The 17,073-nt window shown below is 38.5% G+C and overlaps 1 protein-coding gene across 2 annotated transcripts in view; it reads right to left on the reverse strand.

Annotated features, from left to right (window-relative positions):
- Window positions 1-8,393: 8,393 nt before the first annotated feature.
- DNAJA3 (DnaJ heat shock protein family (Hsp40) member A3) overlaps window positions 8,394-17,073 on the reverse strand; it is a 34,752-nt gene continuing 26,072 nt past the window's right edge. Inside the window, exons 10-12 of one of the 2 annotated variants that reach the window (XM_043962995.1) lie at window positions 16,221-16,318; window positions 9,568-9,684; window positions 8,394-8,958 (exon numbers count right to left, since the gene is read on the reverse strand). In XM_043962995.1, the coding sequence (XP_043818930.1) occupies window positions 9,581-9,684; window positions 16,221-16,318 (202 nt within the window). In that variant the 3' untranslated portion in view covers window positions 8,394-8,958; window positions 9,568-9,580. The remainder of the gene's footprint in view (window positions 8,959-9,567; window positions 9,685-16,220; window positions 16,319-17,073) is intronic. The other variant, XM_043963002.1, reaches the window with a different exon arrangement.

Here is a 17,073-nt window from a genome sequence, read left to right on the forward strand (position 1 = left end):
ACCCAATTCTGATGAAGAAATGTGTAAAGTAGATGGTTACAAAATGAATATAACCACCAGCTTCTCTGTACATTATCAACAAAACTTAGCAGAAAGAGTTATATAGAGTAATAATTTGGGGCAATATGTATTTTTCATGTTTTGTTCTTTCAGCAGGGATTTTTTTTTTTTGAGATGCAGTTCTCCCTGATATGGATAGCCCAGTGGGTTCTGCATCCAATTTATACACACATCCAGCTATCATGATATATCCCTCTTCTCTGCAGACTCTGTACAGGAATTTCTCTATGACAGTGAAGGATACACCTCTCAATGTCAATGCTCTAATCACTGTAATTGGATCTTTTATAGGATGTTTCATGATGTTAGCATAAGTGAGCCATAGAATGTTAAACAGTGCGATTCTGAAAGACACCTAAGGATTGGCTAGTGAGGAAAGTGAGGCCTTGAAAGACTAAAAACAGTACCCTGTGGTCACAAAGTGAAGAGGTAGAACTAAAACCCAAACTGATTGTGTCATGTGCCCAACAGTAACAAGAAACATTATTCCATACGATGTTTAGCCATTTTATGTTGATTTGTTCATGACAATATTTGCCAAAAAGGCCACCACGAATATAATTACAGCTTATGTAGCAACATCCATTGCAGCAGTGGCAGAGCCAAGATGGCAGAAAAAAGGCAGCAACTTGCCTGAACTCTCCCTCAAACCCCTCCAAGTAACAAAAGGATGAAGTGAGATAGTTTTCTAGCCAAAAGAGTCAGCAGAAAAGGTCTGTGGCACCTGGGTGGCATACAGTCCAGTGTGGGCCTCACTAGCACAGAGCTGGCCCCAGCAAACAAGGAGCAGGCCTTGGAAGCTACTGAATCAGCAGCCACAGCAGCTGCTTCCAGAGCTCTCAGCCCATAGATAGCAAGGGGGTCAAGCAAATGGTTGGAAGGTAAAAGTACTGAGGCAGGACTCTGTTCCTTTGCCCATACTCAGATCTGGGTCACGGTCTTGGGTGGGAGTCCCAGAACAAGAAGGAGCACTAGCACAAAAGAGCTCATGGCCACAGTAGAACAGGGGTCCTCCTCACAGTTCCTGGGCAGAAAAGAATGCTTGTGGTCACTCATGGACCAGAACACAGAACTGGAGAGTAGTAAACACACCTCTCTTTAGATCATACTGTCTTGGAAGAACTAAAGACGTACAGGTCCCTAGAAATATCTCTGAAAACAACTGCACAATCCCCTTGAAGACTGGGACAGTGCACCCTCTACCTTGAAAGCAGAACCCCACTTTAACAGGGAGTTAACAGTCAAGTGGGGGGTTGGGAAAATGAACAAACAACAGAGAAAAATTCTGACCATGGAAAGTTGCTATGGTGACAAGGAAGACTGAAGCACACACTTAGAAGAAGGGATAGCAAGGTCAAGGCTCCTATATCCAAAGCCTCCAAGAAAAATATGAATTGGTCTCAAACCATGGAAGGGCTCAAAAAAGACTTTGAAAATCAAGTTGCAGAGGCAGAGAAAAAATTGGGAAGAGAAATGAGTGATACAAGAAAACCATTAAAAAAAAGTCAACAGGGCAGCTAGGTGGCGCAGTGGATAAAGCACTGGCCTTTGATTCAGGAGGACCTGAGTTCAAATCCAGCCTCAGACACTTGACACTAGCTGTGTGACCCTGGGCAAGTCACTTGACCCTCATTGTCCTGCAAAAACAAAAACAAAAACAAAAAAAAGTCAACACCTTCGTAAAGGAGACACAAAGGAATGCTGAGGAAAATACCTTAGTAAAAGAAGTACAAAAAGCCAATAAGGAGAATTCCTTGAAAAGCAGAAATTGCCAAATGGAAAAATAGGTACAAAAGTTCACTTATAAGAATTGGAATTGAGCAAATGGAAGCTAATGACTATGAGAAATCAAGAAATAAAACAAAACCAAAAGAATGAAAAAAAAGAAGACAATGTGAAATTTCTCACTGGAAAAACCACTGAGCTGGAAAATAGATCCAGAAGAGAAAATCAAAAAATTGTTGGACTACCTGAAGGCCATGATCAAAAAAAGAGCCTACAGATCATCTTTTAAGAAAATATCAAGGAGAGGTACCCTATATTCTAGAACCAATGGGTAAGAAGGAAAACTGAAGCAATCTACCAATCAACTCCTGAAAGAGATCCCAGGATGAAAACTCCCAGGAATATTGTAGCCAAATTCCAGACCTCCCAGGTCAAGGAAAAACAGCCAGAAATGATTCTAGTATTGTGAAGCCAGTCAGGATAACACAGGATTTGGCATTTTCTACATTTAAAAGGATCAGAGGGCTCAGAATGTGATATTCCAGAGGGGAAAGGAGCTGGAATTATAGTCAGGAATCACCTATCCAGCAAAACTGAATAGAATCCTTCAGGGGAAAAATGGACATTCAATTAAATATGGGATTTTCAAGCATTCCTGATGAAAAGGAAACCATAAGGGATTTAATAATACAGTTGAACTGTTTGCATTTCTACATGGGAAGATGATACTTATAACTCATAAGAACTTTCTCATTATTGGGGTAGTTAGAGGGACAGAGGACACAGGTAAGAGTCGAATATTTAAAAAAAGAAAAAGAGAAAGAAGGAAGACAGAAATGAAAGGCAGGCAGGCAGGCAGTGGTGCAGTGGATATAGCACTAGAGCACTGGCCTGGAAGTCAGGAGGAGGACCTAGCCTCAGACACATGACTCTGACTGTGTGACCCTGGGAAAGTCACTTAACCTCAATTGTCCACACACACACACACACACACACACACACACACACACACACACGCGTGTGAAGAAAAGGGTATGAGTTGAACATGAAGGGATCATATCTAAAAAAATAAAATTAAGTGGTAAGAGCAATGCACTGGGAGAGGAGCAAAGGGAGAGGTGGAATGGGTTAATTTATCTCACAATAAAGAGGCAAGAAAAAGCTTTTGTGGTGGAGGAGGTGAGAGGAAATGACTGAACTTTACTCTTGTTAAAATTGTCTGTGAGAAGGAAGGAGATAAGGGGGTGACAAGTGATAGAAGGGAGGGCAGATTGGAGGAAAGGGTAATCAGAAGCAAAACATTTTTGAGGAGGGACAGAGTGAAAGGAGAGAGAATAAACAAATGGGGAGAGTGAAATAGGATGGAGGGAAATAGAAATAGTAAATGTGAAAAAAAATTTTTGAAGCAAGTTTCTCTGATAAAGACCTCATTTCTTAAAGAACTGAGTCAAATTTATAAAAATAAGAACCAATCGAGGCAGCTAGATGGCACAGTGGATAGAGCACCAGCCCTGGAGTCAGGAGTACTTGAGTTCAAATCCGGCCTCAGACACTTAACACTTACTGGCTGTGTGACCCTGGGCAAGTAACTTAACCCCAATTGTCTCACAAAAAAAAGTAAGAAGCATTCCCCAATAGATAAAAAGATCAAAAGATATGAAGTTTTCAGATTAAGTAATCAAAGCTATCTAGCCACATGAAAAAAAAAAAGCTCTAATTCACTACTGATTGGAGATGCAAATCAAAAGAATTCTAGAGTACAACCTTATTTCTATTAGATGGCTAATAGGACAGAAAAGGGAAATGACAGATATTGGAAGGAATGTAGGAAAAATGAGATATTAATGCACTGTTGGTGGAGTTGCTAACAGATGGAACTATTCTGTAGAGCAATTTGGAACTATATGTCCAAAGAGCTATAAAACCATAAATGCCCTTTGACCCAGCAATACCACTACTAGGTCTGCATCAAAAGAGATAAAAAACAATGCTAAAGGACTTATGATGAAAAATGCAATTTATCCATTCCCAGAGAAAAAACTGAGCGCCCTCAACTCGGCGACTATTTTTGCCTTTGTATCAACATTTAGCACCATATTTTGCTTGTCAACTATAACAATAATAACAGCTGGCATTATATAATGCCTACTATGTGCTGGAAGCATCAATATTCCCAAGACTCTTGGGTTCAGGGTCTGAGGGGAAAAGGCAGTGGTTTGACTTGCCTGTCACATTCTGCTCCAGCTAAGCTGGCTTGCCTACCCTGTGTGGTGAAATTAGGGGTATGCCTGGCTCCTTCTTTATGAAAATTGCTTCCCCAAAAGATGGCTGGGAGGGCTGAGCTGGAAGGAAAAAGGACTTTATATGCCAAAGGAAGTACTTTATATTTGTTTCTGGGAGGGAAAAGGAGCCATAACAATTTGAGTAGGGGAGGTCACATGGTCAGCTTTAGGAAAATTAGTAGCTGAGTGGAGTATGGATTGGAGTGAAGAGAGATCTGAAGGAACTATAATAACTTTATATAGAAATTTAACTGATATAAACCAGTTGTCATTTAACATTGAGGAAGACTAAGAACCCAAAAAGTGCCTTAGTAAACACTTTTTTGTCAAGTGGCAACACGTGTAGAATACACATTTGTTTGCAAAATCTCATGAATGAGAATGGAGGAGTTTTAAAAAGAATGACGGAAGATTATGAGAAGCATTGCTTCATAAAACTGAGAGAAGCAGTCTAGGATAAATCCAGTTTAAAGAAAGAGACCCAACTTTATTAAGTCATCTTGAGAACACTTAAAAATCAAAATGGAAGAATAACAAAGAGAAGAAAACTGGAAAATATTTGCAAATATTTTTATAACAAACCTTTTCAACATCAAGGACAGTGTATCCACCACACTTGGATTCTTTTTTTTTTAAAGTGAGGCAATTGGGGTTAAGTGACTTGCCCAGGGTCACACAGCTAGTAAGTGTTAAGTGTCTGAGGCTGGATTTGAACTCAGGTACTCCTGATTCCAGGGTCGGTGCTCTATCCACTGCACCACCTAGCTGCCCTCACACTTGGATTCTAACATAATCCCAGAAGTGCTAATACAGAACAATGGGAAAATAGCTGAATTGGAACAAGTGAAAATAGAGATGTTTACAGGAAACCACAGCTGTGAGGGCACCAAGGACAGTTGAAAGAAAACAAAGGTATGGAAAAAGCTCAGTCCTTAGGTCTTTATTAATGCTGAATAAAGGTTATTGAGAAAATATTAACAACTACTGAGCTACACACCTCTTTTACCCATCTATAAAGAATGTTAATGAAAATCACATGGATGGCACTCTTGATGAGGGTATTGGTAGGAAAAAGGCAAGCTTTTATAAGCAGCTTTCTACAGGAAACCACATCTTTACTAACAAATAGTTGGTTTAAAGATAGAACAAGAGTCCACTGTGTTTGTTGTTTATTTTTTTTAAAGCATTTAATGCGTTAAAGCAAAACACAATCTTAAAGGCTCTTGTCATGGTAATGTTTTACATAATCATACATGTGTAACCCATATCCGATTACTTGCCACCTGGAGGAGGGGAGAGATAAAAAATTGGAACCCCAAACTATAAATAATTACATTATTTATTTATCCCCCCCCCCCGGCAATTGGGGTTAAGTGACTTGCCCAGGGTCACACAGCTAGTAAGTGTCAAGTGTCTGAGGTCGAATTTGAACTCAGGTCCTCCTGAATCCAGGGTCAGTGCTTTATTCACTGTGTCACCTAGCTGCCCCTATTACATTTTTTTTTTAAGTAAGGCAATTGGGGTTAAGTGACTTGCCCAGGGTCACACACCTAGTAAGTGTTAAGTGTCTGAGGCCAGATTTGAACTCAGGTACTCCTGAATCCAGAGCCAGTGCTCTATCCTCTGCGCCATCTAGCTGCCCCCCCATTACATTTTTAAAAAAGAGAGAATAAAAAAGGAAAAAGGCTCTTGTCTAACAACATCTCCCATTCATACATCAAAATTATTCAAGATCCCTTAAAATTAAGATATGAGATAACCTTGTTTGATGATCCTCTTATCATACATATCAGGAAAAGCATAAGACAGGCAAAGGTATGTTCACCAATGGTGTTTTCATGATCATGGAGGAGATTCAGTGCAAAGGGCAAATTTTAAGAGGGATTCTCCATGGATGGCAGGATTTTCTAAATGCTCCTGTTTGTTTATGACGCTGTTTATGAAACTGTGCAGCTGGAATCAAAGCACTGTAACACTGCAAAGCCTCCAAAAACTCCATGACCACTCAAAAAGAGTTTGGCTTAGTCATTCACACATGAAAAAACCAAGTGGAAGTAAAGTATCACTTGTCCAGAATATGGCATGCAGTCATATTTTAACTACATTATATGGCAATCTACAGAACCCTGTCTATCGGCATATATACCTTGGGCAGACAATTCAAATGGACATGGACAGAATTCAATAGGTTAAGGGGAGCAAGCTAAGTTGTCTTTAGGAAATTACAAATGTTCTTTAATGATTCCAAACTTCCCCCAGAAACAAAGGCCCATTTAAAAAATATCAATATTCTAGCAAGTTGTGTGATATAGGATGCAATACTAAGTCTCCAAAGAATTAAATATGAGTATCATAGAGCTAGCATAATATATGTTGGGTATAAGCATATTGCAACAAAACAAAACAAGGAACTATGAAGAACTGGATTAAAAGAAGTGTATGATTGAAAAATATGGTCAGGTCAGAGGCTAGAATAACAAATGGTCTATGTGGTCAATTACCATCCTAGCAATCACAGGAGAAAGCAAAGAATGCCTCCAAAACCTTGGGTAGACTTCCTGTGAAAAACTGTAAGGGGATGCAGCCAACAGTCACACAAGACAGGCAGGCACAGAATGTTCAAATCCATACCATTGGAGGGAATGCCCATATTAATGAGATCACACAGAGTTTTTGTACAAAGTGATTTTGGGAAGGGAGAGACACTGGCTGTTGGGGAAACAGGAGAAAGCTTCTTGTATGAGGTGTAACTTGAGCTGAGCCTTGACAGGAGCCAAGAGTTCCAAGATGCAGAGGCAAGGAAGAAAACTTCAGGCGAGCCTGCACAAGGGAATGAGGACAGGAAATACAATGCTGAGGACAGGGAAGAAAAAGTTTGCCATGTGGATTTGGCCTAAAAGGTAAGGTGGAAGCAAACTGTGAAAGACTTTAAATGCCAAACAGTTAATATCAGACCTTTGTTTTAGGGATATTAATCTATTTTAAGGGTTGGAGAGAGGAGAGATTCAAGGCAAGGAGACAAAACGGGAGGCTATCACACACATCTTGAGGGGAGGGGGGCAGATGGGATGTGAGAGAGATTTATGGGTAGGTAAGGAGTATCACATCAATTGCTCCTAACTAGGGTTTGTGAATAAGAGCAAGGATGAAGTCAGAAGGGGCACGTATGGATAGATATATGTAAAAATTATGATAAATACTGATTATATACAGCAGTAATTTTGCACAATAGTTCATGTAATCTGAGGCCAGGTATTTCCATTAGCAGATTTGCAAAGACTTATCTGAGCCACATCACATTCTCAACATCTTCCTTCCAAATCAGAGCAAGAGTCCTAGATTTGGAGACAAGAGGGACCCAGAGTTGAATCCTATCTGTTACTTGCTAGCTATGACTGAAGGCAAATCGCTCTGAGCTGATTTTATCTCTAAAATGAGAGAAAGACTGCAATAGCCACTTCTCCCAGGGACCCTCTATTTTTTTAGGACATGCATATGGGATGATAGGTTTCCCATAGTGGAAAAAGAAAATTTTTCTTCCAAAAAAAAATGGACAACACATTAGGTTTTCAAGTTTCTTTTTGCAGCAGATAATCTTATTTACATTGATACAGAATCACTTTACATGTTTTAAATTAGACATTAATAGTGGCTTTATTTTAAGCAAATTAAAAATGAAATAAAGTGGAACCATTCAGAAACATTCTTCATTAACCTGGTATATTTTTTTTACATTTAGAAGCCACAATATTCAAATAAAGCTGTGGCTGCTATGGAAACAGTACACTTTGCTATAGTTTAACTTGAAAACCTGAAACTGGTTAGATTACTATTAAAAAAAAAACCCAAACACTTGTACATGAAGAGACAATGATTCTTAAGAGTCAAATAATTTAAAGATACTTTTCTGATGATGCCAACAAATGTTAGGACAGCAATCCAAGATCCATGGTTGGCAAGAGCTCAGTTTGAACGGAGCAGCTGAACTCCATCCACTTAGGGGACATGGGATTAGTATGCCTTGGTACAAGGGCAGTAGAGTGGGCTTGAAGTCTGGCTTTAAATGACAAAACTGAAATGGGAAGGATGACAGGTTACCTTTTTAAGGACAACTATAATGATAATTATGTCCTGTAGTCAATACATTTAACTACCACCCCCAAGCCCCCATTAATCTTCTTAGATCATTAGATGCCTTCACCACCATCACCAAAGTGCTTACTTTATAAGATGAACTGTACCTCTAGGATTTTGAAAACAATGACACACAGAAGTGGTTGTGATGAAGGGAGAAATTGAATAGCTCTGACATACCCTTTTAGAAAGAAAAGGATATTGTCAAGGTATGCTGAGTATAGGCTCCTAAAGAAGACAGCCTATAGGGACGGATTCATTGGGCAATTCCTCAGGATACTTGGTGAGTGAAAAGTTAATTAGTTCACAGCCAAATGCAGCTTAAGGCTTCATTTTAAGCTGTGGGCAGAGGTTTTGTGTTTTTTTCTTGTTTGTTTTTTAAGTTTCATAGCTACAATTCTGGCCCACATCCAAATCCAAATTAAAATTTTGGCTCCATAAGAAGTATGTATTTGTTCTACTATGTGCAGAATCAGAAGGATTTGGGTACGTTCCCATGGACAGGAAATCTCCATCATCTGTTAAGATATCAGGTCTATCTTAGAGTTAAGGCATATCTTATTGATAAGTCCATCCACTGGTAACCCTATTCTAAGGGGAAATTTGTCACATGATTTTACTGTTGCTGAAGTATTTCAGAGAGCCTCCACATGCAGCTGCTGTGCTATTGATCTGGAGTCCTTTCACTTTCCAGTCCAACAGACAGAATAATGTGTCCCTGCGACTTCCTCTGTCTAGTTTCCAGTGGACCGTTTGCCTGCATGGAAGAAGAAAATTAATAATAACATTTCACTTGGTTTAATTTCAAAATGACAATAGGAAATTCCCCTGTGGGGACATGCAAGATCAAAAGAGCAGGACATTTATCCAAATGGGACATACAAAAGACCCAAAACAGGTATAAGGAAAGGGCAAGACACAATAACCATAAATAAGCCTCCAGTGGATTTTCAAACCCCTGAATCCCTAACAGTTCTCTGAATCAGTGAGCTAAAAACAGTCAAGAGGTTGGAAGTCTTGAGTTCTAGGCCTAGTTCTGCCATTGTGACCCTGGGCAATCCAGTTTCCCTTACTGCAGAATGGAGAGAGAACCTGTTGTGAAGAACTGAATAACAGGAATAGGTTTGATATGAAAATGGTTTGCCAAAAGCTGTTAGTGAAGTAGAATATGATCAAAGCTGACTGTTGACATACAGCAATCACAAAGCAATCACTCAGAAATGTATTACTGACTGGCTTTTGCTATTGCTGTAATGACAAAAGGGCAAGTCATTACAAGTGCCTGACAGATCTGGGGCTAAAAGTTCAAGTGAGAAAAAAAGAACAACTATTTAAAGGAAGAAGGGGTAGGGAAGAAATATCCTACCTCGCCAGGGATATCAGGAACTAAACATTTTCTTAAGTTTGGAAAGGAATCCCTTCTTGTTCTCCCCAGCCTCAGGCCTAGCTCTGTCTTTGGCAGAGCTATCCATGGTGCTGCCACCTGGATACAAACAGCAAAAAAAGCTGTGGTAAAGGGCACATACAATATGTTGTACCATACACCACAGACGGACCATGAGAAAAAACAGTATTAGCTTGGGAAATCAAGTTGGTAGGATTATCTCAGGTACCATCCCAAGGAAAAAGAAACAATTCATTCTTGGGAGAGCAAAGGACAAAAAGGTTGATGTTAGAAAGGATTAATCTAATTACACCACAGATAAAACCTTTAATACACTGGAATGTTTTTTGTAGATACAGGTTCATGACAGTGACAGAATGGGGACAAAAAAAATGGAGAATGAAAATGCCAGGTTGTCTTTGATAGTGAAGGTGAAGTGCATTAATCCAAGACCAGGTCTATGAAGCTATCAATAGAGAGCTAAAAAGGCACTGAGCAACAGGTCCTGTAATGAACTGGACGTCTATGGTCTGAAGAGTGTCCAGACCAAGCTCAGAATTTCATCACCATATTGGCTACAAGGGGATAAATTTTTTGGACCTAACAACTTTAAGCTATTTATTAAGTGATGGAGGAGTTGCATCAATATAGGGAGTCCAACAATGATAAAAACCACACTATCTGGAGCATCATGTAATATACAACACTTCAAAAAATTGGTTTTTTGCCATAGCAGTTCCAAGGTGGATAGTTCTAACATCATCCCCATTTTAGAGATCAGAAATCTGAGGCTAAAAAGAGGTGAATTTAACTCAGCTATCTTCTCTCATTCCAACTTTCCCTGGGCCTTGTAATCTAACCCTCATCATAACCTCCAATCTCTAAAACTCTCAGCTTTCTTCCAGGTCATCACCCCTTAGATGGCTAGACTTTTCACTTCCCCATACCTCATCTCCTTAGTGAATCAGTTAACTCTATACTATCTTCTACACTGGAATCCCTTGCCTGTTTGATCTCTTTCTACCCATGCCTCAACTTTGGGTTATTTTCATTATCTGCCACCCCTACTCCTATTCATGTGTTGGTGAATACTGCTGGAGAAAACTCACAAAACCATGTCTTGACTTTTCTGCAGACTGACACTTGTTCACCCTCTTCTCCTGGATATGCTTTTCTCTCTAGGTTTTTGTAACACTGCTTTTACATGCTTCTTTCTCTTCCTATCTGACCATTCCTTCTCAAGTCTCCTTTTCTGGGTGATGATTCCCTCCCCATTAACTCCACCCAGGTTCTATCCCTGTCTCTTTTCCCTCTAAACTATTTCATCTGACGATTTCTTAAGTTTCCATGGGTTCAATTACCACTGCAATAAAAATGACTACCAGGTCTAGGTATGTGCAGCCTTACTCTCTCTCCTGACCTCCAGTTTCACAGCACTAACAGTCTCTTGGATATCTCAAACTTAGCATATCCAAAATATAAAATCCTCTTTAGGGCTTTACTTTCCTACATTTTCAATCTTCTTACATGCGACTCCCCTCCATAGACTCTAGAATCTGGCTATACTGGCCGACTTGAATCTTTCTGTTGTTTTTTTTTTGTGTATGTGTGAGGCAATTGGTTAAGTGACTTGCCCAGGGTCACACAGCTAGTAAGTGACAAATGTCTGAGGCCAGGTTTGAACACAGGTCTTCATGACTCCAGGGCCAGTGCTCTATCCACTGTGCCACCTAGCTGACCCCCTGACTTGAATCTTTCATTCTGTGCCTTTTCACTGTCTGTCCCCACGTCTGGGATGCTCTCCCTCTTTACCATGGCGTCCTCAGTTCCTTCAAGACTCAGATCAAATTCGACCTTTTGAAAGAGATCGTTCTACCCGCTCCCTGTCCCCTACCTTTCCTCTGAGATGATCTACCATTTACACTGTACATATCTTGTATGTACAACTTTTGCATAGTATCTTCTCCATTAGAATATGTATGCTGTGAAGGCAAGGATGATGTTTTTGCCTTTCTTTGTATTCTCAGCTCATAGCAGAGCATCTGGCACATAGTAAGTATATAATAAATGCTTTCTGACTGATCATCCACCACACAGAAAGTTAATCTGATACCAAGGACAAAAGTGAATAGGGCAGAGATACTTTTTCTAAGCACAGAGAGATTTTTCTCCAAACATCAGAAAAAAAACTTCATGCTATAAAGTTAGGGACACACAAGATTGCAATGTGATTGCTCTCTCTTAACCTCCTTGTAGCCTATGGCCATGTAATAAAACCTGGGGTCAAAAGTACCAAGTCATGTGACTGGCCAAGTCATGACCTCTCCATGTCTCTTTCCACAGGCCCCAGAACAAGAATAAAAACTCTAAAAAGCTAAATATAGCAAATGAAACAGGCATTTATTAAGCACCTACTATATGAACCATACAGAAGAGTGCAAGAGACACAAACTGCCCTCAAGCAGCTTTTATTTAATTAAAGGAGACAATCTTTATATGCATATGTATATGTAAGTATATCTGTAAAACAAATAGAAGAATCAAAATATACTTAATTCAAAAGGTAGCACCTGACCAGATTTTGAAGGAGAAAAGAGATTCTAAGTGATAGAGGTGAGGAGAGAGTGCACGGTAGGTAAACCAATGCTCAGACAATGCAAAGCATGGAGATTAGAGATGACAAGTGGAATATGAGGAAAAGCAAGAAGGCCAGTGTAGCTGCCCTATAGAGTTTGGGAAGAGAAGTAGTGTATAATAAAGTTGGAAAGTTATGTGAGGGACAAGCTGTGAAAGGTTCGAAAAGTTAAAATGAGAATTCTTTAATGTTACTCTCTAGGCAAGAGTAAGGTAGTGGATTTTGTTAAGCATTAAGAGTAACATGCTCAGACCAGCAATTTAGGAAAAATAAATTATTATTCTGAGAATCAAATGAAATGATATACAAATTGCCTTGTAAATTGACATGCTGGAGACAGTGTGGTAGAGGGGAAAGAAATATGGATTTGGAATCAGAGGATCCAAATCCAAATTATGGTTACTTCACCTCCTTTGATCTAATAGCCCCCAAAATGCAAAACGAATTGTCCCAGGTAGTCCATAGCACAGCTAAGAAACAAACCCAGGTTTTCTGATTCACAGGTCACTGTTCCTGCTAAACCGTTTTTTGAACTGGGTCAGGAATTGAGAGAGATGGGATAAATGAATAAAAATCTATAGAAAATTATTTGTGGCTTAAAACTTTTTATACATATAATTTACTAAGAATATCATCTGATACCATACATATCTCTTTTAATGTCTTATGTTCAAGGTTAGCCAATAAGTAATTTTTCTTAAAGGAGGCTTAAAGTGGAAAGTACAATTTTTTATAAAGTGACTTGAATCCACAAACACAGAAAAGCATTTAACTTTTTGTATATATGCTTTGCAAACATTTCACTTTTTACTATTAATAGGTAAATTAAAATATATTACTTTAAGGATCTGTAATTTCATCTTTGCTAGTACTACTACATCCACTAAAGAAGACTAAAACCCCTCCAATTTTCAGCATTTTGACACCACAAATCTGAATCTGGCCAACTCACTGATTAGTAAGTAACCACTACAAACATCAGCCTGTAAGCTTCACCAGCTGAATAGAATCTGCTTGAGGCTGATCTCAAGTGGAACAGCCTTCAAAAATCTAGGATGGGAGATTTAGAAGTCTAGCTAAGGTGGTTGCCTGAATGCCTAGTTCCCAGATACCCAATGCAGCAAAATTCTCAAGTTTTACCAAGAAATCCAATGAAAAAATCACAGTTGGTGTGTCCTTCTATAACCCCTCCAACAGTGACTATTTTGGTCTTTTGTAATCTTTCCCAATTTGCTGGATATGAGGTGAAACCTCAGGACTGTTTTGAATTGTACTTCTCTTATTACTGGTAATTTGGAATGTTTATTCATATGGTACATACACCTTTTTTTTTGAAAACTTCATATCCTTTGACCTAATAATGCTGGGAAATGCCTTTTGCTTGTACACATTACTATTAGTTATCTATATATCAGGGATGCCAAAACCTATCTAAGAAACGTAATATAAAGATTTTTTTCCAATCTACTACTTTCTTTCTTATCCTAAATAACTGTGTTTGTATAAAAGCTTTTCAATTTCATATAATCAAAATTACCTATTCTTTTGTAAAGATAAAACATTTTTCCAAAATATCTGCCTCTATCCCTTGTTTGGCTCAGAATTCATTCCTAATCATAGCTATGAAAAGATATATTATCCACTTCTCTTCTAATTATTTTTGTAATATGATCTTCAAAATTTATGCCAAGTCTTGATTTAGAATTTATTGTGAAATACTATAAGATGCTAGCCTAAGCCAAATTTCTTGCCAGACTGCTTTCCAGTGTTCTTAGCACTTCTTATCAAAATGGGAGCTAATTCCTAAGATAGGCACACAAATGGTTTGCTAGTGGAACTCTGGATTTGATACAACTATTTTAGAAAGCAAAAAAGGAATTAGTCAAATTAATTAGTTAAAATGACCATTCCCTTTGCCCAAGATTCTACTGCTAGGCATATACCCTAAAGGGAGTCAGTGATAAAGGCTTCACCACAATAGAAGCAAATAACTGGAAATAAAGTGAATGCCCATTGATTAAGGATTGGCTAAACAAACCATGGTACATGAATGAAAATTCTTATGGGGAAAAAAATGAAAAAAATGTGATCAAAAGAAAATGACATAAAATGACCATAACAATATTCAGTCACCCACAACCATGGTCAATTGCAACAGCTGGTATTAGTACCAACTTGTAAAAAGTAATTTCTCTCCTCTTTAAACAACTAACAAACTCATTTTTTCAGAGGATTTTGAGTGTTTATTTGTTGATATCTGTCTAAGGAAAATATATCAATATTTATTTTTAGTCTATTGATGATAATAGATCAATCCTATCCAATGGCTTCACTGACAAACCCTATGTGTTACTGAAAACACTCTTTGCTGGCCTCAAATCTTTAAGCTCTGAATTTACACACTGTTCAATCAGGGCCACTAAGCTCTCAAAATTCTAAAACTCTGTACAATATACCAACTAAAAAACAATGAAATGGCAATGAGATATCAAGACTATTCTGGTTATCCCCCTGAGATAGAGACATCCTGTGTAGGTTGTTTTATTTTTTGTTTTGTTTTTACAGGGCAATGAGGGTTAAGTGACTTGCCCAGGGTCACACAGCTAGTAAGTGTCAAGTGTCTGAGGCCAGATTTAAACTCAGATCCTCCTGACTACAGGCCTGGGGGTGACTGTGCCACCTAGTTGCTCCCCGATCCTGTGTTTTAAAAAGACAGAGGGGCTTGCAGAAAAAGACAGTATCTTTTCTGAACCAGAAATGCATTATGTTTTTCTCACTAACAAGAGTAGTACCAATCATTAAAATAATTACTAACGTGGAAGGCTGAAACTTTGGCTGTGATGTACTTATTATTAAAATAAATTCACATAATTTACTTAAGCTTATTTACTTATAATTTACTTAGGAATTCTCAGATAACAGCAGTGTTTTCCTTATAGTAACCCTATAAGGCAGGTACTGAAATTATGATTTTCTCCATTTTATAGGTGAGATGACTTGTCCATAAGCACATGGCTAGTGCCAAAGTTGGAAGTCAAACCCAAGTTTTATGAGTTCCAAATTCTATTCTTTCCAGGATGCAACACTGCCTTTCTAACATTATACATCACACTTAAGCTCCTTTTTTTTTTTTAAGTGAGGCAATTGGGGTTAAGTGACTTGCCCAGGGTCACACAGCTAGTAAGTGTTAAGTGTCTGAGGCCAGATTTGAACTCAGGTACTCCTGACTCCAGGGCTGGTGCTCTATCCACTGCGCCACCTAGCTGCCCAACACTTAAGCTCTTTTGACTTCTTATTTTTAGCTAAAATCAATGTTAAAAAACGTTTAAAGAAGGGGACAGCTAGGTAGCACAGTGGACAGAGCACCGGCCCTGGATTCAGGAGGACCTGAGTTCAAATTTGGCCTCAGACACTTAACACGTACTAGCTGTGTGACCCTGGACAAGTCACTTAACCTTCACTGCCCCACCAAAAAAAAAAAAAGTTTAAAGATTAAACAATTACTCACTGATTGATACTATGTACTCCTACTATTGAACCCTGTATATGATATCTCAAAAGCCTTTTGAAATCAGAATTCTCTCCAAAAGCACGGCTGAGTTCTGAAGCAGGGATTAAATATTATGCCCAAGGTCACATGGCAAGTGGCAGAACAAGTGTCATAGAACTCAGGACCCTTCCTAACTAATCTACAGAGATTCCCATTTAGCAAGAGACATTTATTAATACTTTTACCTTAGCACAAGTATATAGAGAAAATGACATTGTTTTAAAGAAAAAGATACCCCTCTAGTCATTCCATATCCAAACGCCTGTTGTCTGCTTATAATAATGATTCTTAGAAAAGATGGTAAATATAAAACACATAAAAATACTAGGGTAAAAAATATTAATATACTTAGCTCTCAATGTCCCCAAGTCTTTCACTTATTCTTCCCAAAAGAGAGAAGTATTCCACGTCCCACTCAGTCACAAAAAATATCTCCCATGAAAGTCTTACCAGCAGCTGTATTTGTGACACCATTCACTGTCCCTTCGACATCAGTCTCATCCTCTGCATAGCTGAGCATCAGGCTTTGCTGCCTGCTTGTCAGTCTTCTGTGAAGGGCAAAGCAAAGCAGTATACCATTATCTCTGAGAGGCTATTTAATGCCTGTTCCAGATAGGGACATATGAGTCTTTAGTACCTAGTAAACAATGATAAACCACATCCATGTCTGATATATTCAGGGATCCTTTAATGTGTCCATTGCATGTCCAGGAAAAATAAAGGTTCATGATGGAAAATGCTCTCCAAATCCAGAAAAAAAGAGAACTGTTGAATCTGGATGCAGATCAAACCATACTATTTCTATTGTTTTTGTTGTTTTTCTTTTTTGAGGTTTTTCCTTTTTGCTCTGATTCTTCTCTCATTACATGACTAATGCAGAAATATGTTTAATTTGATTGTACATATATAACCTATATCAGATTACTTGCTGTCTTGGGAAGGGGGGGAAAGGAGGGAGGGAGAAAAACTTGAAACAAGAAATCTTATAAAAAGAAATGTTCAAAACTATCTCTGCATGTAACTGGAAAATAATAAAATATTTATATGGAAAAAAAAATAAAGGTTCACTATAACATTCAAAGACATGATTCACCATATTCTTACACTTATGTTCACTTATACTTTTTTTATTTGCTAGATCTAAATAAATGAGGCAATTGGGGTTAAGTGACTTGCCCAGGGTCACACAGCTAGTATGTATTAAGTGTCTGAGGTCGGATTTGAACTCAGGTACTCCTGACTCCAGGGTCGGTGCTCTATCCACTGCGCCACTTAGCTGCCCCTGAGTAATACTCTCAATAAG

The sequence above is a fragment of the Dromiciops gliroides genome, chromosome 1 (genome assembly GCF_019393635.1).
Source record: "Dromiciops gliroides isolate mDroGli1 chromosome 1, mDroGli1.pri, whole genome shotgun sequence".
NCBI lineage: Eukaryota > Metazoa > Chordata > Mammalia > Microbiotheria > Microbiotheriidae > Dromiciops > Dromiciops gliroides.